The sequence below is a fragment of the Cyphomyrmex costatus genome, unplaced genomic scaffold (assembly GCF_001594065.2).
Source record: "Cyphomyrmex costatus isolate MS0001 unplaced genomic scaffold, Ccosl1.0 scaffold169, whole genome shotgun sequence".
NCBI classification, from domain to species: Eukaryota; Metazoa; Arthropoda; class Insecta; order Hymenoptera; family Formicidae; genus Cyphomyrmex; species Cyphomyrmex costatus.
The window spans coordinates 38,961-61,964 of NW_017275704.1; the positions used below are offsets into that span (position 1 = coordinate 38,961).

Genomic DNA, 23,004 nt, shown 5'->3' on the forward strand with positions numbered 1-23,004 from the left:
ACAAAGAAACAAAAATTTTGATGTAGAACAATTTTGTCAAAAATCATCGAACCGAGATTTTTAGAACAACACTTTAAAGCTATAGGCTTGTTCTTTTTCACGAATTTATTGCATAGAGTGCAATAAGTTGTTGTGAAACAGATATACGTTTGTTTCACTTAAACTTATTGCACTGTATGTACCAGTTCAGACAGTGCAGCCAAAAAGAACAGGGCTAATGAATCTGTTTTTTTCAGATATTTATTTCAAACAAAGACATTTTTTAAAGTTACACAAATAAAAAAGAGGGTGCAACATATTTCAATATTTTTAACGATATTTACAAAAAATCCTCGTAACGAATTAAAAATGTGCACTAATACGGTTTAAAGAAAGCAACAGAAAGGATAAATCTTGGTATCTCAATTTCCTTACTATCGTGCTCTGTACTATTTTCATTGTCTGAATTACTATACGTTGATGTAAAAATGAACATTTTACTGCAACGTTGAATAAATCGGTGAAAAGATCTTACAGAGGTCGACGAAAAAGGAAATTACATACAAAAAACGATTCTATCTTTCGGAAGCCATGAAATTCAATTGTGCATAATTATCATTTCGCACCGTGCAACTTCACAAATGTTATATAAAACTTTAAGATTTTGTCGTTATTTATGATATTCTAACTTTATAAAATATCAGCATGAAATTTCTTGAAGTGACTATGTGAATGGTAGAGATTACATTATATAAAATGGTTTCTTTAACATTTCGGTAGGATGATCTTTTACGAAATCATTCTTTTTCGAAGTTTGCTTGTTCTTGCAGGTGACGTTTTAATTTGAGTAGAATATTTTAAAATTTATGGGAATTATGCTACAATTTTCATTTTTTTTCACAACAACGTCTTTCTTTAATTTTAAGATGATCGCTCTAACTCGCCGACAATTTCAAATAAAGAGAATAGAAACATAAATGAAATTAGACTACACATATGTAAAACGTGTGGTAAAGAGTTTAAGACTAATTGGAGTTTGCGTAGACACGAGAGAACTCATGAAAACGAAAAGCCTTATCAATGTGATATTCGTAGACACACGTCTAGGTGGGTATTTAAGTGAACAACAATAGTTAGGAAATGCTTGGATGATTCAATATCATTGATTAAATCAACTGGTAAATGTAATAAAAATTATAACGGTCGTTTTGCAGGACAAAAGATAACTTAAGGACGCACGTGGTAAAAATGCATTACAATAATGAACATTTCAAGTCTAATAAGGACCTATATACAAGAGGTGTATTACACAAATGCGGAACGTGTAATAAAGAGTTTAAGAACAAAACGCATTTTCGTAACCACGAAAGAACTCATACAGGCGAAAAACCTTATCAATGCGAGTTTTGTAAATATAAATGTGGGTGAGTATTTAAGTGAACAACAGGAGCTGGGAAAATTCTTTGGTTATTCAATATGAATGATTAAATTAATAGGAAAAAAATAATAAATATTACAATGATCCATTTGCAGGCAAAAGGTACATCTACGTAGACACATGGTATCAAAACATAAGGATGATGAACGTTTCAAGTCTAATAAGGACCTATATGCAGGAGGTGTATTACACAAATGCGGAACGTGTAATAAGGAGTTTAAGTACAAAACGGATTTACGTAGCCATGAAAGAACTCATACAGGCGAAAAACCTTATCAATGCGAATTTTGTAAATATAAATGTAGGTGAGTATTAAGTGAACAAGAGTTAGGAAAATGCTTTAGTTATTCAATATCAATCATTAAATTAACTGGTAAATGTAATAAAAATTGTAACGGTCGTTTTATAGGATAAATGGTAACTTAAGGCAGCATGTGGTGGCAATGCATAACAGTGATGAACGTTTCAAGTCTAATAAGGACCTATACATTGGAGGTATATCACACAAATGCGGAACGTGTAATAAAGAGTTTAAGTACAAAACGCAGTTTCGTAGACATGAAAGAACCCATACAGGCGAAAAACCTTATCAATGCGAGTTTTGTAAATATAAATGTGGGTGAGTATTTAAGTGAACAACAGGAGCTGGGAAAATTCTTTGGTTATTCAATATCAATGATTAAATTAATAGGAAAAAAATAATAAATATTACAATGATCCATTTGCAGGCAAAAGGTACATCTACGTATACACATGATATCAAAACATAAGGATGATGAACGTTTCAAGTCTAATAAGGACCTATATGCAGGAGGTGTATTACACAAATGCGGAACGTGTAATAAGGAGTTTAAGTACAAAACGGATTTACGTAGCCATGAAAGAACTCATACAGGCGAAAAACCTTATCAATGCGAATTTTGTAAATATAAATGTAGGTGAGTATTAAGTGAACAAGAGTTAGGAAAATGCTTTAGTTATTCAATATCAATCATTAAATTAACTGGTAAATGTAATAAAAATTGTAACGGTCGTTTTATAGGATAAATGGTAACTTAAGGCAGCATGTGGTGGCAATGCATAACAGTGATGAACGTTTCAAGTCTAATAAGGACCTATACATTGGAGGTATATCACACAAATGCGGAACGTGTAATAAAGAGTTTAAGTACAAAACGCAGTTTCGTAGACATGAAAGAACCCATACAGGCGAAAAACCTTATCAATGCGAGTTTTGTAAATATAAATGTGGGTGAGTATTTAAGTGAACAACAGGAGCTGGGAAAATTCTTTGGTTATTCAATATCAATGATTAAATTAATAGGAAAAAAATAATAAATATTACAATGATCCATTTGCAGGCAAAAGGTACATCTACATATACACATGATATCAAAACATAAGGATGATGAACGTTTCAAGTCTAATAAGGACCTATATGCAGGAGGTGTATTATACAAATGCGAAACGTGTAATAAAGAGTTTAAGAACAAAACGCATTTTCGTAGCCACGAAAGAACTCATACAGGCGAAAAACCTTATCAATGCGAATTTTGTAAATATAAATGTAGGTGAGTATTTAAGTGAACAACAAGAGTTAGGAAAATGCTTTGGTTATTCAATATTAATAATTAATATAACGGGTAAAAAATAATAAATATTAAAATAATCCATTTGCAGGCAAAAGGTACAGCTAAGTAGTCACGTGATATCAAAACATAAGGGTGATGAACGTTTCAAGTTCAATAAGGACCTATATTCAGGAGGTGTATCACACAAATGCGGAACGTGTAATAAAGGGTTTATAAACAAAGCGCATTTGCATATTCATGAGAGGACTCATATAGGCAACAAACCTTATCATTGTGAGTTTTGTGGAGAAATGTTTAGGTTGGTACATTCTTGAATATCAAGAATTATTTGGTAATTCCTTCTATATATTTAAATTATTTTGTAACGAATGATACATTGCAACGGTAACTTTATAGACATATTCGGTCTCTAAAGCAGCACAAATTTTTGTTTCACTAAAATAATTAACGTTATTACGAATTTAATGAATATGAAAAGAATTCCCATACTAAATGGTACTTGGTTATCATGAGGACTCGAAGCACGAATATAAAAGACAACATCTTTGCAATTAAGGTATGTCCTTTAACATTATTTCAGTCTACAAATAGAGGGCTAAGAGCCAGATGTGTAACAAAGAAGCTTTTAATTGAAAATAATAAAGAAATTACAAAAAACGGTTTGATGCCTCCCGGGTCATTATCAATGTTACAGTAAATTATAATTATGAATAAACTATTTGAAACCTATAAAATTTTTCGGTAACGCAGTTCTCATATCCTTTACTTTTTCGAGTATATAAATTAAAATAGTCAGAGTGGTAATACGTTAAAAGTTCATGAATAAGAAACAGACACTGCAATTTTATTAGATAAAGTGTTGAAAATTTATAAATAATAAAGAAGAACGCAGATAGTTGAAATCCTTATCATAGTTATGAAATTGTTACATTCAGAAATGTGAGCAAGTTTGCAATCGTAGTATTACCGAGCAAGTGATTTCGACGATGTCAGATAACGTAATAGATATACATATAATAGATTATATATAATACAATATGTACAATAGATTACGTTACGTGACATCGTCCAAATCATTTCATATTTCTTTGTTGTTTTATACAGCTTTCTTTTATAATATTTTCTTTAATATAATTGTTTTTCAATTCTTTCTCACTTAAACGCCTTTGTGTTTACGCCTCTACGCAGTAATTAAAAATATGCTAATTTTCTGTTTTCATTAGTCTTCGTTATCAGATCCAAACAGCCACAAGTCCGTAAATATTTCGATTAAAATTACACTTTCTCGTTTGTAAAAGAAGACTTTAAAGAATATCACTTTAAAAGATTTTAAAGAAAATCATAATTTTGAGTCTTCAACCGAATTCGTTCATTCATATATAAATTATAAAATCAATTATAATATTATTATCCTTCTGTACTTCTATTGTGTGTAGTAATAGCACAATTAAAAAATGTATAAAGAAGGCTTTGTTGAATAAAATCATAATATATAAAATACCAATTAGAGCCAGACGGTGGATGTATGTGTTTATTAAAATTCTTTATTAAATTAAAACTACGATGCTTGTTTTTCTGCTGGTTTAGCTGATAGATTCGTTGCGCGTTGCGTTGTGGTCTGCGTTGCGTGCTGCTGTGATGAAAGTACTGCTATAGACATGGCTTCACACATGTATAATTTTATATAAGATAAAGAGTATATTAATATATATTATATACATATATCTTAATTCTTTGTGCAGCATTGTTCTGGTAGTTTGAGCTGTGTTTCTACGTATATTAATCACTCTCTCGCCCAAATTCTTTTTTTTTTATTTTTTTGTTCCCATTCTCTAGTTGCTATTAGCATTAGAACAATCGCAGTTAACCTTTGCCTTCTAGTACAATAGCTTCCATTTTTCCTATAAATTTATTCTCAGTTTTTCATTTGTTTATTAATACGTAAAACATATATTAAATTATACTGTCTTCTTGAATATACACCTTTTGTGTATATTCTAACCTAAATTCTTTACCTCCTAACAGCAAATCTCGCAAGAAAAATAGCACCGGATCTATCATTGGGCGCATTCAGCAGAAAAAAAAACTAGCATGCTAGCACGCACAGCAGCATACAGTACGCCATGTTTCTATCAGCGTAGCCAGTACGGCTGCTAACATAACGCCTCGCATGCGATCCTAGCAGGAAAACAAGCATCGTGTGCCGTCGGCTTAAACGTTTCGATCGGGAATATGATTCTTTTCATTATAATTAGTTTTTATATAAAATCTAATGTATATGTACATGAGAAATAGATGTCATTACATACGTTGTAGAGATTTGTTTGCCATGTAAAACTTCTTAAGTAGAACTTCTCTATTTACAACTTCTCATGTACATTGGATTTTATATAATGTTAAATTGTATTGAAAAGAATCGTGTCCACGATTGAAAGGTCTACGTTTTAAATTTGCAAAGAAGAACGATATTTTATCAACGCTTCGTCAAAGAATAAGTAAATTTACGTACGTCAATCTGATCTACATGTCATTTAATTTCAAAACCATATTGTGAATTCAGGATCTATTACATATATTCCAGAAATTCAGTTGTATCCTATCAGGAAAAATTTCATTCGCTAAAATTTTATAATGTTTATTATCGTATATTCTTGCACTCTCTATTAATGGATGATTGTATGTTTAAGACCGATAATAATATATTACCATTAAAAGTGTTTTTATTTGAATATGCTATAATAATATACGGATGTCAAAAGTCATTTTAGCAGCAATGACTGTTAAAATCTCATTTGTCATTTTATTGTATATAAAAATTGTTATATTTTAGCGATGTTAGAAAAAAATACTAAGGATATTACATAAATGGGCGTATAACACTTGTAGAATAATCTTACAATGTTGAAAGATATAAATTATGACAGTAATAATTTATACAAATTTATTTTAACACTTAATTATATTTATGTGCCAATTATTTAAATGTAATTAATACTTTGACTTATGTCTACGCCTAATTTAATGTAGTACACTTACACAAATTAAAGACAATATGACTTTCCTGAAATTAAAGCTACACGTTGTACTAAATAACATTCATTCGCTTTTGCCGTGACATTTCATTTCAGTGTTGAGACGTGAGCAATAAGGTGCTTTACTTTTATGTTCGACATGTATACGAGGTTCATGAAAATGTCGTGATTTTCTTTGTAGGTCTCGAGCTAACTTCGATATTTTAGTTAGAAACGGTATTGCAATGATGAAACGTGAAACTGTGATTATGAAAAATTGCTTTACGATATTTAAACTTTTGACTAAGAATAAATGTAATCGTTGGATGTATTTAATTTTTATTAACATTTGTTAGAGCTAGTCCACTTTATAATCGTTGGATATCAATGAGTTACGTTTGGCTGAGTATATCCGTGTCCTTTTCTTCCGAGTGCGTTTCCGGTATTTACAATACATGTGCACACAACAGTTTCCATCAATGGCAAAAATTGAATGCGAAGATACCGTAGCTGAATCTTGGAAGGGATTAAATAATGAATGATATTATCGCGACTGTACGATCTTAAATATAGGTGCAATTCCCGCGCGTATACCACTGTAAGCGTTATTTGTGTTTTTCTTTGATATCTGATAGATACTTACCAATAAAGTAACATGACGGTATTACATGACTATATCAATTAATTAATGTTCATAAATCAAACTTTATGGGTTGCTCAAAATCCTTGCGCTATCCTTGAAATCATGTGATTATAAAAAATAATGTAGTATCACAAACAATTACAATGCATCGTGTGACTGTACATGTGAATAGAATTTCAGAAAATAGAAATTGTATCTATAATTGAAAGAAATGCAACTTATTGACGTATGGTTTTTCAAACTATGTAGCTGAATTAAAAATTTTTTATGTATTATATATCCTTGAAGAGCGACTTTTTTAGAATGGTTGTCAAAGTTTTTACTCTTACATGAAATATACGTGAAACGAATGTTTTCAGTGACTGTGCGTGAAGACGAAGCATACAATAAATTTATTTAACCGTATTAAATATTTGAATATTGGAATAGAAAAGTATATAATTTTAGAAATGGAATAAGACGATTGTTAATAAAGTATAAGTATGTATGAATACTGATCTTAGGTTTTATATTTACCAATTAACAGTTTGGACTATATCTGGGAAATATTTCTTTGCATTTCGAATTTATTTTGTAATGTATTACGACAATAAACTTTGAAGATAATGTCAAATAATGTTTGTATTTGAGGTAATTTGATAACTTTGTATACCTATTACCAGATATTATTCATTTGTAACAAAAAAATAATACAATTTTCTTGTTTCACATTATATTTGACGTGTAATAGATAACTGGATAAAATTTGTAATTTTCATTGGAATATTAACTTGTACATGTATTAGTTCTTCAATAAAAATAATAATTTAATCGTTACCTTTACAGTTTGTCGCATTAATTTTTCGACGTAGCCTAATGTTTTGCTTTAGTAATATTTAACACATTAATTTTACACATATCATTACGATTGCAACTCGTTATATAATTACACATATTATAGATATTAATTTGGAGCAAATGCTTCTCTCGAATAATTTCGAAAACGATATAAGCGAAATGATTTAACATTGACTGCGTTCAGTTGAATAATTCCAATTGCAACAGGCCATATATGACTAGCACATGTTCTCTTTTTTCTTTGGATCAGTATTTAAACAAATGATGTTAAAGGATACATCAGTTGCAAAGCTGTTTTTTCTGTAGAACGTAAAAACTGCAAAATGAGCATTATTAAAAAATCTTGATAACCTCTCACGTAACTGTTGAAAACAGCCATTGCTGATCAACTGACAAACAGTCCGTATAGCTATATGTCCATAGCGCATAACTAATATTCACCGAAACTATTTCGTTGAGTTAAATACGTACTAAACAGTGGATATTTTATCGGTTACCATCCTTATATCATGTAGTATTTTGTTCTGTGTAATTTTTGATCAAGCAATAGATATTACTATGGTATGCACAAATTGAAAATACGTCCTGACATAGCAGTATCAATACTTTAATTGGTAAGGTGTGTGCGGGTGCGTGTGCGTGCATGTCTGTTTATCAACGGTTCTTACGAAAATTAACATTACATTCTTCTGTAAGGTCTCTGACTTACTGCTCTGACTACTGCTTCTATTACGGTAATGTATTTTTTATTGAAGTACATCAACCCGTATTTTTTGTTATTTGCAAAAGTAAACTGTGTAGCTTGTGTGGTATAATATCAATTTCTCTATATTTTATAATTTCAATTAACACCACGGTTACACCGTTTTCTTTAAGCAAAAACAGAAGATACTGGTTGTTTTGTTTTCCTAAAGAACATTTCTCCGCAGTTTATACGATTCCCGAAACTATAATGCAAAATGTCCTATCGGTTCTCGAAAGAATCACAAATAATTATATCTGTATGTATGTGAACATTTATAATAGGTACCCATACGAAGACCTTGGATCAGTCGTTCCCAAGACATTGACGTGCTTATTTGTCAGTAAACAATTTCAAATTCAAGCGTATCATTTGGTATTAATCTACACATCTTTATCTTAATTTTTTAATAAAAGTTATTAAATAAATCTAACAACTATCCAACGTCGAGAGGTGACTTTATAGTTTTAAATATTTGTATTATAAATATTTGTATTATAAATATTAAGTATCTATAACTGAATCTATTTGACACAGGTTTCTGTTACTTGCTTATTACTTTTCGTGATAGCTATCGGTTTATTATAATTTTATTGTACTTAAAATTATTACTGCCTTTTTGGATTTTTTATAATTTAGGAAAAGTCTAAAATTGTAAAAGTGTCTAAATATATTTAGAACGCGTAAGGTACGAAAGTAATATAAAGAACGTTATAGTAAAGTGAGTTGAAAAATATCTCTGATGGATAAGAGAGTTGAGTCAAAAAATATTAATCAAAATGAAGAAACGAATAATGACACAAAAGAAGATGAACACAAACAGCGAGGTAAGAATTATATAGTCCCTAATAATTATTTTTAAAAAAACAACAAAAGTAAGGTGTTAATATTCGGTATAAACAAGCAACAATTTATCAGTTGACAAATTTATTATAAAAAATTCATAATTAAGCACGAAACGTTTCGACGCACACTGCAGTCCTCTTCAGTCTCAAATACATAAAGATATCGAAATACACGTAACAAATCAAATAATCTATGAGCTATAACTCAGATGTCAAATGTTCTCTCTTGGTCAATTGTAAAATAAAGGAAAGAAAATTGTCAAATAAAGCTGTTTTCGCATCGTGATTGTAAATTTCAGATGCCCATGTGCAACTTTCTTTTCTTCAATAAAATTATTATATTATTACAACAATACGTTGTGTGTAAAAGACAGTCGTCAGAAGAATTTGTTGATACCGAATATTAACACCTTACTTTTGTTGTTTTTTTATAATATAACAAGCGATTTAATACTTATATAATTATTCTTAATTTTATTCATGCCTTAAAATATATTATTTCTTAAATAATAAACTCCTGTATAAATAAAAAAATAACTTGGAAAGAAAAAGGCACTAGGAGTTAAGCGTAGATAACTTCACGCAATGTCGATATATATCTAGCAAATCTATCTATTATAAAAAATTATTAAATAAATAAGCTTACATGTTTCGACTCATTTTTGAACCTTCTTCAGAGACAATAAAATTTTCATAAATAAATTATAATTTTAAAAGTAACAAAGATAAAAACATGTTTAATCATAATGAGCTCACTCACAACCGAGAAATAGATTTAAACGACAATTTCATCCTAGGGAGCACAATCAAATGCATAATAACGGAAGAAAGGAAAGAAATAAAGAAAGTTGAAAAAATGGGAAATGAATAAATAAAAAGACTGATTTCAGAAATGATATCCGTCAGGAGACAAGCACAAGGACTTCATTTACAAACGGACACGGAGGGACTTCCCAAGGTCAACTTCCCGATCATAGACAGAATATAAATAACGTTGTCTATTATGTCTATCTATCTGGTCAGTCACGCTGGTGCATAGTGGTGAATCGTGTAATTTGAATTTTGTGATTTGATAATTTAATACCGTCGAACTATTTGCTGTGACACACTACTGTGTTTGAGACTGACTGGCCTAAATTGTTCTGAAGACCGGTTTTGAGATTGTTTTGCGATGTAGTATCATGATGAACATGGTGATTCTCCTCACTCCCGAGAGGTAGTTGTAATTTGATAAATTTAAACAATAACAAGAAAGAAGGAAGCACAAAGCAAAGCCTATCACGGTCAAAGCTAGATCAAGATGCTTATTATCATTATGTGTGAATTTATATATCGCGTATGTAGTTCTCTTAATCGCGTGCCGAACATTTTTTCAGACTTACAACGCAACTCTAAATAATTACCGCGGTAATATCACTTTAGTTAGATTGACAATCAATCTAACAATTTCCGATGCTTATAGCATCTTATTAGATCTTAATAATATGTTGAAAGACATATATTAAAATTTAATATTAAAGTAATGATAATTGAAATCTGTGAAAAATAAGATTGCGAAGAATATCACAAGTTGGCGTTTCGTCCTGGCTTCCACTACTGGACTCATCAGTAAGGTAATATAGTGGGAGCCTACCTTAGATAATTTTGATAAATTTAATTTGGAAATGATTATTTTTCTGTAACATCCTGGAAAATTAATTTCCCATTTTTTCAACTTTCTTTATTTCTTTCCTTTCTTCCGTTATTATGCATTTGATTGTGCTCCCTAGGATGAAATTGTCTTTTGAATCTATTTCTCGGTTGTGAGTGAGCTCATTATGATCAAACATCTTTTTATCTTTGTTACTTTCAAAATTATAATTTATTTATGAAAATTTTATTGTCTCTGAAGAAGGCTAAAAAATGAGTCGAAACATGTAAGCTTATTTAGTTAATAATTTTTTATAATAGATAGATTTTTGCTAGATATATCATATATCGGCGTTGCATGAAGTTATCTACGCTTAACTCCTAGTGCCCTTTTCTTTCCAAGTTAATTTTTATTCATGCCATTGAACATTAAAATATTATCAACAAAATTAATACATTAAATAATGCATCATACAAAGAAACAAAAATTTCGATATAAAATATTTTTGTTAATAATCATCGTACCGAGATATTTAGAACAATACTTTAAAGCTATGAATCTGATTTTTTCAGACATTTATTTCAAACGACATTTTATAAAGTTACACAAATAAAAAAGAAGGTGCAACAGATTTCAATATTTTTAACAATATTGGCGAAAATTCCACGTAACAAATTAAAAATGTGCACTAATACGGTTTAAAAAGAGCAACAGAAAGAATAAATCTTGTTATCTCAATTTCCTTACTATCGTGCTCCGTACTATTTACATTATCTAAATTACTATACGTTGATGTAAAAATAAACATTTTACTGCAACGTTGACTAAATTGGTGAAAAAATTTTACATAAGTCGACGAAAAAGGAAATCACATACAAAAAACGATTGTATCTTTCGAAAGCCATAAAATTCATTTGTGCATAATTATCATTTCGCACCGTGCAACTTCACAAATGTCAGATAAAACTTTAAGATTTGATCGTTATTTATGATATTCTAACTTTATAAAATATCAGCATGAAATTTTTTGAAATGATTATGTGAATGGTAGTAATTATAACACATATAAAATTGTTTCTTTAACATTTCGGTCGGATGATCTTTCACGAAATCATTCTTTTTCGAAGTTTGCTTGTTCTTGCAGGTGACGCTTTAATTTGAGTAGAGTATTTTGAAAGGACCCCGCACGTTTCTTATGGGAAAGTACTTTCGGTCAAAATGGCTGAAAATTTTGTATGTCGTAGTTTATGGTGTCCTGATCAAAAGTCTCAATGGGCACGTGGTCCTAGAATCAACAAGTTCTGAGATATTGGTGCTCAAAGGGCGACATAGGCCTCATATCGATTATTATGAAAAGTAACATATTGCTACGTTGCCTTCTAATATACAGTATAAATATTCCATTGGTATATAAAAAAACATGTTTTTATTGTCTAGAAACAATATCATTTTCAGGATCATTTTCCAGTGCTTGTAGTTCTCGTACGATCGAAAAATTGCAATTGTTGCATATCCGAGTTAGTGGTGTTATGTCAAGTCCCAGCATCAATTCGTCTGGACATAATTATTTCCCTGCCTATCTGCATTATCATCACCATACAGTTTGACCATATTTCGAGGCATTAGAGCTGTTTCACATATACTATAACTTGGTATTCGCAATCTATTAACAATTTTCTGTAAACATAAATACTCATATAAGGGAGAGAAAATGATTTTCTTAGGCCACCGAGGCTTTACAGGTGCTGCGGTAAAAGTTTACACACGCATCAATACCCGGTGAACCACTACGCTTGTGTCGTACAACCAACTAACATGCCGTGAAGATAATAAATATATATTCAAGACAATAAAAACATGTTTTTTTATATACCAATGAAATATACTGAATATTACTCGTAGAAAGCAACGTAGCAATATGTTACTTTTCATAATAATCGATATGACGCCGATGTCGCTTTTTGAGCTCCAATATCTCAGAACTCGTTGATTCTAGGACCACGTGCCCATTGACACTTTTGATCGACAGGACACCATAAACTACAACATACAAAATTTTCAGCCATTTTGACGAAAGTACTTTCTCATAAGAAAAGTGCGGGGTCTTTTATGGGAATTCTGCTACAATATACATTTTTTTCACAACAAGGTCTTTCTTTAATTTTAAGAAGATCGCTCTAACTCTCCGACAAATTCAAATAAAAAGAATAGAGACATACATGAAATTAGACTACACATATGTAAAACGTGCGATAAAGGGTTTAAGACTAATTGGAGTTTGCGTAGACACGAGAGAACTCATGAAAACGAAAAGCCTTATCAATGTGATATTCGTGGTCCCATGTCTAGGTGGGTATTTAAGTGAACAACAAGAGTTAGGAAATGCTTGGATGATTCAATATCATTGATTAAATTAATAGGAAAAAAATAATAAATATTACAATGATCCATTTGCAGGCAAAAGGTACATCTACGTATACACATGATATCAAAACATAAGGATGATGAACGTTTCAAGTCTAATAAGGACCTATATGCAGGAGGTGTATTACACAAATGCGGAACGTGTAATAAAGAGTTTAAGAACAAATCGCATTTACGTAGCCACGAAAGAACTCATACAGGCGAAAAACCTTATCAATGCGAATTTTGTGAATATAAATGTAGGTGAGTATTTAAGTGAATAACAAGAGTTAGGAAAACGCTTTGGTTATTCAATATCAATGATCAAATTAACAGGTAAAAAATAATAAATATTACAATGATCTATTTACAGGCAAAAGACACAGCTACGTAGTCACGTGATATCAAAGCATAAAGATCATGAACGTTTCAAGTCTAATAAGAATCTATACATTGGAGGTGTATCACACAAATGCGGAACGTGTAATAAGGAGTTTATATACAAAACGCATTTACATAGACATGAAATAACTCATACAGAGAAAAAACCTTATCAATGCGATTTTTGTAAAGATAAATTTGCGTGAGTATTTAAATGAATAACAATAGTTAGGAAAATTCTTTGGTTATTCAATATCAATAATTAAATTAACGGGTAAAAAATAATAAATATTACATTGAACCATTTGCAGGCGAAAGGCACAGCTAAGTTGTCACATGATATCAAAACATAAGGATGATGAACGTTTCAAGTTTAATAAGGACCTATATGCAGGAGGTGTATTACGCAAATGCGGAACGTGTAATAAAGAGTTTAAGAACAAAACGCATTTACGTAACCACGAAAGAACTCATACAGGCGAAAAACCTTATGTATGCGAATTCTGTAAACATAAATGTAGGTGAGTACTTAAGTGAACAAGAAGAGTTAGAAAAATGCTTTGGTTATTCATTATCAATGATTAAATTACTAGTAAATGTAATAAAAATTGTAACGGTCGTTTTGTAGGACAAAAAGTAACTTAAGACAGCATGTGGTCGCAATGCATAACAGTGATGAACGTTTCAAGTCTAATAAGGACCTATACATTGGAGGTATAGCATACAAATGCGGAACGTGTAATAAGGAGTTTATGTACAAAACGCAGTTTCGTAGACATGAAAGAACCCATGCAGGCGAAAAACCTTATCAATGCGAATTTTGTGAAAAAAAATTTAGGTGATTATTTAAGTGAACTGGAAGAGTTATAAGGAAATGCTTTATTAATTCATTATCAATGATTAAATTAACTGATAAAAGTAATAAATATTTCAACGATCGTTTCGCAGCCGGAAAAATATCCTAACACATCACGTGAAATTAAAGCATAACAATGATGAAACTTATAATTCTAATAAGAATATATACATTGGAGGTGTATCATACAAATGCGGAACGTGTAATAAAGGGTTTAAAAACAAAGCGCTTTTGCATATTCATGAGAGAACTCATATAGGCGAAAAACCTTATCATTGTGAGTTTTGTGGTGATATGTTTAGGTAGGTACATTCTTGAATATCAAGAAGAAATGAAATTATTTGGTAATTCGTCCTATATACTTAAATTATTTTGTGACAAATGATATATTGCAACGGTAACTTTATAGACATATTCGATCTCTAAAACAGCACAAATTTCTGTTTCATTAACATTATTGCGAATTTATGAATGTGCAAAGAATTCCTATACTAAATGGTACTTCGTTAACATGAGGACACGAAGCACAATGGAAAAAAAACATCCTTGCAAGGTATGCCTTTTAATATTACTACAGACTACAAATAGAGGGCTAAGAGCCAGATGTGTAACAAAGAAGCTTTAATTCCAAATAATAAATAAATTACAAAAAACGGTTTGTCGCCGCCGTGGTCATTATCAATGTTACAGTAAATTATAATTATGAAACTACTTGAAACCTATAAAATTTTTCGGTAACGCAGTTCTCATATCCTTTACTTTTTCGGGTACATACGTAAATTAGAATAGTCAGAGTGGTAAAATGTTAAAAGTTCATATGAATAAGAATTATAATATTCTTATCCTTCTTCATATCTATTGTGTGTAGTAATAGCACAATTAAAAAATGTATAAAGAAGGCTGAATAAAATCATAATATATAAAATTCCAATTAGAGCCAGACACTGGATGTATGTGTTTAGTCAAATTCTTTATTAAATTCAAACTTATACGTTTCGATCGGGAATGCGATTCTTTTCAATTAGTCCTTATATAAAATCTAATGTATGTAAATGAGAAATTGATGTCGTTATGTACGTTGTAGAGGTTTGTTTGCTATGTACAACTTCTCATGTAGAACTTCTCTATTTATAACTTCTCATGCTGTGTCCATTAGATTTTATAATATCTATTATATATATTCTTGCAATATTAATGGATGATTGTATGTCTAAGCCCGATAATAATATATCACCATTAACAGTGTTTTTATTTTTTTGAATATGCTATAATAATATGCGGACGTCAAAAGTCATTTTAGCAGCAATGACTGTTAAAACCTTTTTTGTCATTTTATTGTATATACAAATTGCACACGTTGTTATATTTTAGCGATGTTAAAAAAAAATACTAAGGATATTACATAAATGGGCGTATAACACTTGTAGAATAATCCTACAATGTTGAAAAATATAAATTATGATAATTTATAATAATTTATAATAATCTATACTTCAACATTTAATTACGTTTAAGTGTCATTATTTATATGTAAATAATACTTTCACTTATGACTACGCCTAATTTAATGTAGTCCACTTACATGAATTAAAGACAATATGCGACTTTCCTGAAATTAAAGCTACACGTTGTACTACATAATTGTTCATTCGCTTTTGCAGTTACAGTGATATTTTATTTCAGTGTTGAGACGTGAGCAATTAGGTGCTTTACTTTTATGTTCGTGATGTATACAAAGTTCATGAAAATATCGTGATTTTCTTTGTAGGTCTCAAGCTAACTTCGATATTTTAATTAGAAACGATATTGCAATGATGAAAGGTGAAACTGTGATTATGAAAAATTGCCTTACGATTTTTAAACTTTTGACTAAGAATAAATGAAGTCGTTGGATGTATTTAATTTCCATAAACGTTTGGTAGTCCATTTCATAAATCGTTGCATATCAATGAGTTACGTTAGGCTGAGTATATCCGTGTCCTTTTCTTCCGAGTGTGCTTCCGGTATTTACCATAAATGTGCACACAACAGTTTTCCATCAATGGCGAAAATTGAATGCGAGGATACCGTAGCTGAATCTTGGAAGGGATTAAATAATGAATGATATTATCGCGACTGTACGATGTTAAATAAAGGTGCAATTCCCGCGCGTATACCACTGTAAGCGTTATTTGTGCTTTTCTTTGATATCTGATAGATACTTACCAATAAAGTAACATGACGGTATTACATGACTATATCAATTAATTAATGTTCATAAATCAAACTTTATGTGTTGCTCAAAATCTTTGCGCTATTCTTGAAATCATGTGATTATAAAAAATAATGTGGTGTTACAAACAATTACCATGCATCGTGTAACTCTACATGTGAATAGAATTTCAGAAAATAGAAATTGTATCTATAATTAAAAGAAATGCAACTTATTGACGTATGGATTTTCAAATTATGAATTAAAAATTTTTTATGTATGATATCCTTGTAGAGCAACTTTTTTAGAATGGTTGTCAAAGTTTTTACTCTTACATGAAATATACGTGAAACGAATGTTTCCAGTGACTGAGCGTGAAGACGAAGCGTACAATAAATTTGTTTAATCGTATTAAATATTTGAATATTGGAATAGAAAAGTATATAATCCTAGAAATGGAATAAGACGATTGTTAATAAAGTATAAGTATGTATGAGTACTGATCTTAGGTTTTATATTTATTAATTAACAGTTTGGACTATATTTGTGAAATATTTCTTTGCATTTCGAATTTATTTTATAATGTATTACGACAATAAACTTTGAAGATAATGTCAAATAATGTTTGTATTTGAGGTGATTTGATAACTTTGTATACCTATTATCGGATATTATTCATTTGTAACGAAAAAAATTATACAATTTTCTTGTGTCACATTATATTTGACGTGTAATAGATAACTGGATAAAATTTGTAATTTTCATTGGAATATTAACTTGTACATGTAATAATTCTTTAATAAAAATAATAATTTAACCGTTACCTTTACAGTTTGTCGCATTAATTTTTCGACGTAACCTAATGTTTTGCTTTAGTCTTATTTAACACATTAATTTTACACATATCATTACGATTGCAACTCGTTATATAATTACACATATTATATTAATTTGGAACAAATACTTCTCTCAAATAATTTCGAAAACGATGTAAAAGAAATGATTTAACATTGACTGCGTTCAGTTGAATAATTCGAATTACAACCGTTGTAACAGGCCATATATGACTAGCACATGTTCTCTTTTTTCTTTGGATCAGTATTTAAACAAATGATGTTAAAGGATACATCAGTTGCAAAGCTGTTTTTTCTGTAGAACGTAAAAGCTGCAAAATGATCAATATTAACAAATCTTGATAACAATAGTGCGATATTGATATTTCTTTTTCGACACAGTACGGATGTAAGTTACAAACTGCGTTCAGCAGACTCATTCGTCGAGAGAGAGCTAAATACTATCGTTGTGTATATTTAATTCTAAAAATCTGATTGTAGCATGTAAAAGTACACTAATATTGTCAACCTCGCACGTAACTATTGATGAAAACAACCATTGCTAATCGACTGACAAACAGACGGTATAGCAGATAGCTATATGTCCATAGCGCATAACTGATAATCACCGAAACTATTTCGTTGAGTTAAATACGTACTAAACGGCGGATATTTTATCGGTTACCATCCTTATATTGTCTAGTACTTTTTTCTATGTAATTTTATCAAGCAACAGATATTACTATCATACCCACAAATTTAAATAAAAATCCGTCTTGACCTTGCAATATCAATACTTAATTGGTAAGATGTGTGCGGGTGCGTGTGTGTGCGTGTTTGTTTATTGGCGATTCTTACGAAAATTGGCATTACATTCTGCTGTAAGAACTCTCACTTACTCCTATGAATACTGCTTATACTACGGTAATGTGTTTTTTAGTGAAATACATCTGCCTATATTTTTTGTTATTTGCAAAAGTAAATCGTGTAGCTTGTGTGGTATAATATCAATTTCTCCATATTTTATTATTTCAATTAACACCAAGGTTACACCGTTTTCTTTAAGCAGAAACAGAAGGTACGGGTTGTTTTACTTTCCTAAAGAACATTTCTCCGCAGTTTATACGAATCCTGAAACTATAATGCAAAATGTCATATCGGTTCTCGAAAGAATCGCTTATAGTTATACGTACATAAATATATCTGTATGTATATGAAAACTTATAATAGGTCTCCATACGAAGACCTTGGATCAGTCGTTCCCAAGCACTGACATGCTTATTTGTCAGCAAACAATTTCAAATTTAAACGTATCATTTGGTATTAATCTATACATCTATAACTTAATTTTTGAATAAAAGTTATTAAATCATAAAAGTTATTAAATAAATGTAACAATTATCCAACGTCAGAGAGGTGACCTTATAGTTTTAAATATTTGTATTATAACTAACATTAAGTATATATAACTAAATTTATTTGACACAGGTTTCTGTTACTTGCTTATTACTTTTCGTGATAGCTATCAGTTTATTATAATTTTATTGTACTTAAAATTATTACTACTTTTTAGGGTTTTTTAAAATTTAGGAAAAGTCTGAAATTGTAAAAGTGTCTAAATATAATATATTTAGAACGTGTAAAGTACGAAAGTAATATAAAGAACGTCATAGTAAAGCGAGTTGAAAAATATTTCTGATGGATAAGAGAGTTGAATCTAAAAATATTAATCAAAATGATGAAACGAATAACGACATAAAAGAAGATGAACACAAACAGCCCGGTAAGAATTATATAGTCCCTAAAAATCTAAATTATGTTCATGCCATATTGAACATTAAAATTTTATCAACAAAATTAATGCATTAAAAATTAACTTGGAAAGAAAAAGGGTACTAGGAGTTTACCGCAGATAACTTTACGCAAATGCTGATTTTATCAAGCAAAACTTATTTATTACAAAAATTATACTTACATGTTTTGGTTCACTTTTGATCCTTCTTCAGAGACAATGAAAAATTTAATACATTAAATAATGCTTCATACAAACAAACAAAAATTTTGATATAGAATAATTTTGTCAATAATCATCGTACCGAGATTTGTACAACAACACTTTAAAGCTATAGGGCTGTTCTTTTTACTGAACTTATTGCACAGAGTGCACTGTATGTACCAGTTCAGACAGTGTAGGGAAAAAGAACAGGCATAATGAATCTGTTTTTTTCAGATATCTATTTCAAACAAAGACATTTTATAAATTATACAAATAAAAAAGAAGGTGCAACAGATTTCAATATTTTTAACGATATTTGCGAAAATTCCACGTCGCGAATTAAAAATGTGCACTAATACGGTTTAAAAGCAAGTGAAAGGGTAAATCTTGGTATCTCAATTTCCTTACTATCGTGCTCTGTACTATTTTCATTATCTGAATTACTATACGTTGATCTAAAAATAAACATTTTGCTGCAACGTTTAATAAATCTTTGAAAAAAATCTTACAGAGGTCGACGAAAAAGAAAATTACATACAAAAAACGATTCTATCTTTCGGAAGCCATAAAAACCATTTGTGCACAATTGTCATTTCGCACCGTGCAACTTCACAAATGTCGTATAAAGCTTTAACATTTGATGAATCGTCAGTTATGATACTCCAATTTTATAAAATATCAACATGAAATTTTTTGAAATGACGGTGTGAAGGGTAGAGATTACATTATGTAAAATGATTTCTTTTACATTTCGGTCGGATGATCTTTTACGAAATCATTCTTTTTCGAAGTTTGCTTGTTCTTGCAAGTGATGCTTTAATTTGAGTAGAGTATTTTAAAATTTATGGGAATTATGTTACAGTACTCATTTTTTTCACAACAAGATCTTTCTTTAATTTTAAGATGATCGTCCTAACACCCCGACAATATCAAATAAAGAGAATAGAAACATAAATGAAATTAGACTACACATATGTAAAACGTGTGGTAAAGGGTTTAAGACTAATTGGAGTTTGCGTAGACACGAGAGAACTCATAAAAACGAAAAGCCTTATCAATGCGAGTTTTGTAAATATAAATGTGGGTGAGTATTTAAGTAAACAACAGGAGCTAGGAAAATATTTCGGTAATTCAATATCAATGATTAAATTAACTGATAAAAAATAGTAAATAATACTATGATCCATTTGCAGGCTGAAGATACAGCTAAGTAATCACATGATATCAATACATAACGATGATGAACGTTTCAAGTCTAATAAGGACCTATATGCAGGAGGTGTATTATACAAATGCGGAACGTGTAATAAAGAGTTTAAGAACAAAACGCATTTACGTAACCACGAAAGAACTCATACAGGCGAAAAACCTTATGTATGCGAATTTTGTAAATATAAATGTAGGTGAGTATTTAAGTGAACAACAAGAGTTAGGAAAACGCTTTGGTTATTCAATATCAATGATTAAATTAATAGGAAAAAAATAATAAATATTACAATGATCCATTTGCAGGCAGAAGGTACATCTACGTACACACATGATATCAAAACATAAGGATGATGAACGTTTCAAGTCTAATAAGGACCTATATGCAGGAGGTGTATTACACAAATGCGGAACGTGTAATAAGGAGTTTAAGAACAAAACGAATTTACGTAGCCATGAAAGAACTCATACAGGCGAAAAACCTTATCAATGCGAGTTCTGTAAATATAAATATGGGTGAGTATTTAAGTGAACAAGAAGAGTTAGAAAAATGCTTTGGTGATTCAATATCATTGATTAAATAATTGGTAAACGTAATAAAAATTGTAACGGACGTTTTGTAGGACAAAAAATAACTTAAGTCAGCATGTGGTCGCAATGCATAACAGTGATGAACGTTTCAAGTCTAATAAGAATCTATACATTGGAGGTGTATCATACAAATGCGGAACGTGTAATAAAGAATTTAAGGGCAAGGCGCAATTGAATAGGCATGAAAGAACTCATACAGGCGAAAAACCTTATCAATGCGAATTTTGTGAAAATAAATATACGTGAGTATTTAAGTGCAAGTGTTATAGGGAAATGATTTGATAATTCATTATCAATGATTAAATTAACTGGTAAAAGTAATAAATATTTCAACGGTCGTTTCGCAGTCGGAAAGAATATCTAATACATCACGTGAAGACAAAGCATAAGAATGATGAAATTTACAAATCTAATAAGAACATATTTATTGGATGTGTATCATACAAATGCGGAATGTGTAATAAAGGGTTTATAAACAAAGCGCATTTGCATATTCATGAGAGAACTCATACAGGCGAAAAACCTTATCATTGTGAGTTTTGTGGAGATATGTTTAGGTGGGTACATTCTTGAATATCAAGAATTATTTGGTAATTCCTTCTATATATTTAAATTATTTTGTAACGAATGATATATTGCAACGGTAACTTTATAGACATATTCGATCTCTAAAGCAGCACAAATTTGTGTTTCACTAAAATAATTAACGTTATTACGCATTTAATGAATATGAAAAGAATTCCCATACTAAATGGTACTTGGTTATCATGAGGACTCGAAGCACGAATATAAAAGACAACATCTTTGCAATTAAGGTATGTCCTTTAACATTATTTCAGTCTAGAAATAGAGGGCTAAGAGCGTAACAAAGAAGCTTTTAATTGAAAATAATAAAGAAATTACAAAAAACGGTTTGATGCCTCCCGGGTCATTATCAATGTTACAGTAAATTATAATTATGAATAAACTATTTGAAACCTATAAAATTTTTCGGTAACGCAGTTTTCATATCCTTTACTTTTTCGAGTACATAAATTAAAATAGTCAGAGTGGTAATATGTTAAAAGTTCATGAATAAGAAGTTTATGAATAAGAAACAGACACTGCAGTTTTATTAGATAAAGTGTTGAAAATTTATAAATAATAAAGAAGAACGCAGATAGTTGAAATCCTTATCATAGTTATGAAATTGTTACATTCAGAAATGTGAGCAAGTTTGCAATCGTAGTATTACCGAGCAAGTGATTTCGACGATGTCAGATAACGTAATAGATATACACAGGGAATGGGAAGTTACTTTTTAAAAGTAACTAGTTACAGTTACTTGTTACCGAGTAAAAAATGTAACTAGTTACAGTTACAGTTATCGCTTTTTAAAAGTAACTCGTTACCGTTACTTGAAAAATAACTTTTCGTTACTTTTTTAAAATCAATTAAAAAATGTACTTTTGCATTTTTTTTTTTTTATATGTAATACTGACAAATATATAGTTTTATTTAAAAAAAAAAAACAATGTAGAATCGCTCAAATAATAAATTAAATTAAAGTAAAATAAGAAGGGTTACGAGCCAAAAATGAAACAGTTTATTTCCAATAAGATCGACGATGACAATGTAATTAAATGTATAAATACCATATAGGTATATTAGAACAATAACATGGATAAAACAAGATAAAAACAAGCAACGTTCCGACACTTATTGTCATCGTCTTTTAAACTGTTTCGCTTTTGGGTTCGTAGCCCTTCTCATTTTACTATTATTTAATTTATTTTTTAATTTTTTTTTAAACACAATTTTGTAATTCTAAAACCTGTAAAATATGCAGCA

The 23,004-nt window shown here is 30.0% G+C and overlaps 1 protein-coding gene across 1 annotated transcript; it reads left to right on the forward strand.

Moving 5' to 3' along the window:
- Positions 1 to 1,227: 1,227 nt before the first annotated feature.
- LOC108771868 (zinc finger protein 14-like) lies at positions 1,228 to 21,420 on the forward strand. Its single transcript, XM_018537270.1, has 15 exons — positions 1,228 to 1,403; positions 1,513 to 1,722; positions 1,827 to 2,036; positions 2,146 to 2,355; positions 2,460 to 2,669; positions 2,779 to 2,988; positions 3,098 to 3,282; positions 12,976 to 13,066; positions 13,175 to 13,384; positions 13,494 to 13,703; positions 13,813 to 14,022; positions 14,130 to 14,339; positions 20,571 to 20,780; positions 20,890 to 21,099; positions 21,207 to 21,420. The coding sequence occupies exons 1-15, from the start codon at positions 1,228 to 1,230 to the stop codon at positions 21,418 to 21,420; spliced, it is 2,976 nt and encodes a 991-aa protein (XP_018392772.1).
- Positions 21,421 to 23,004: the final 1,584 nt, after the last annotated feature.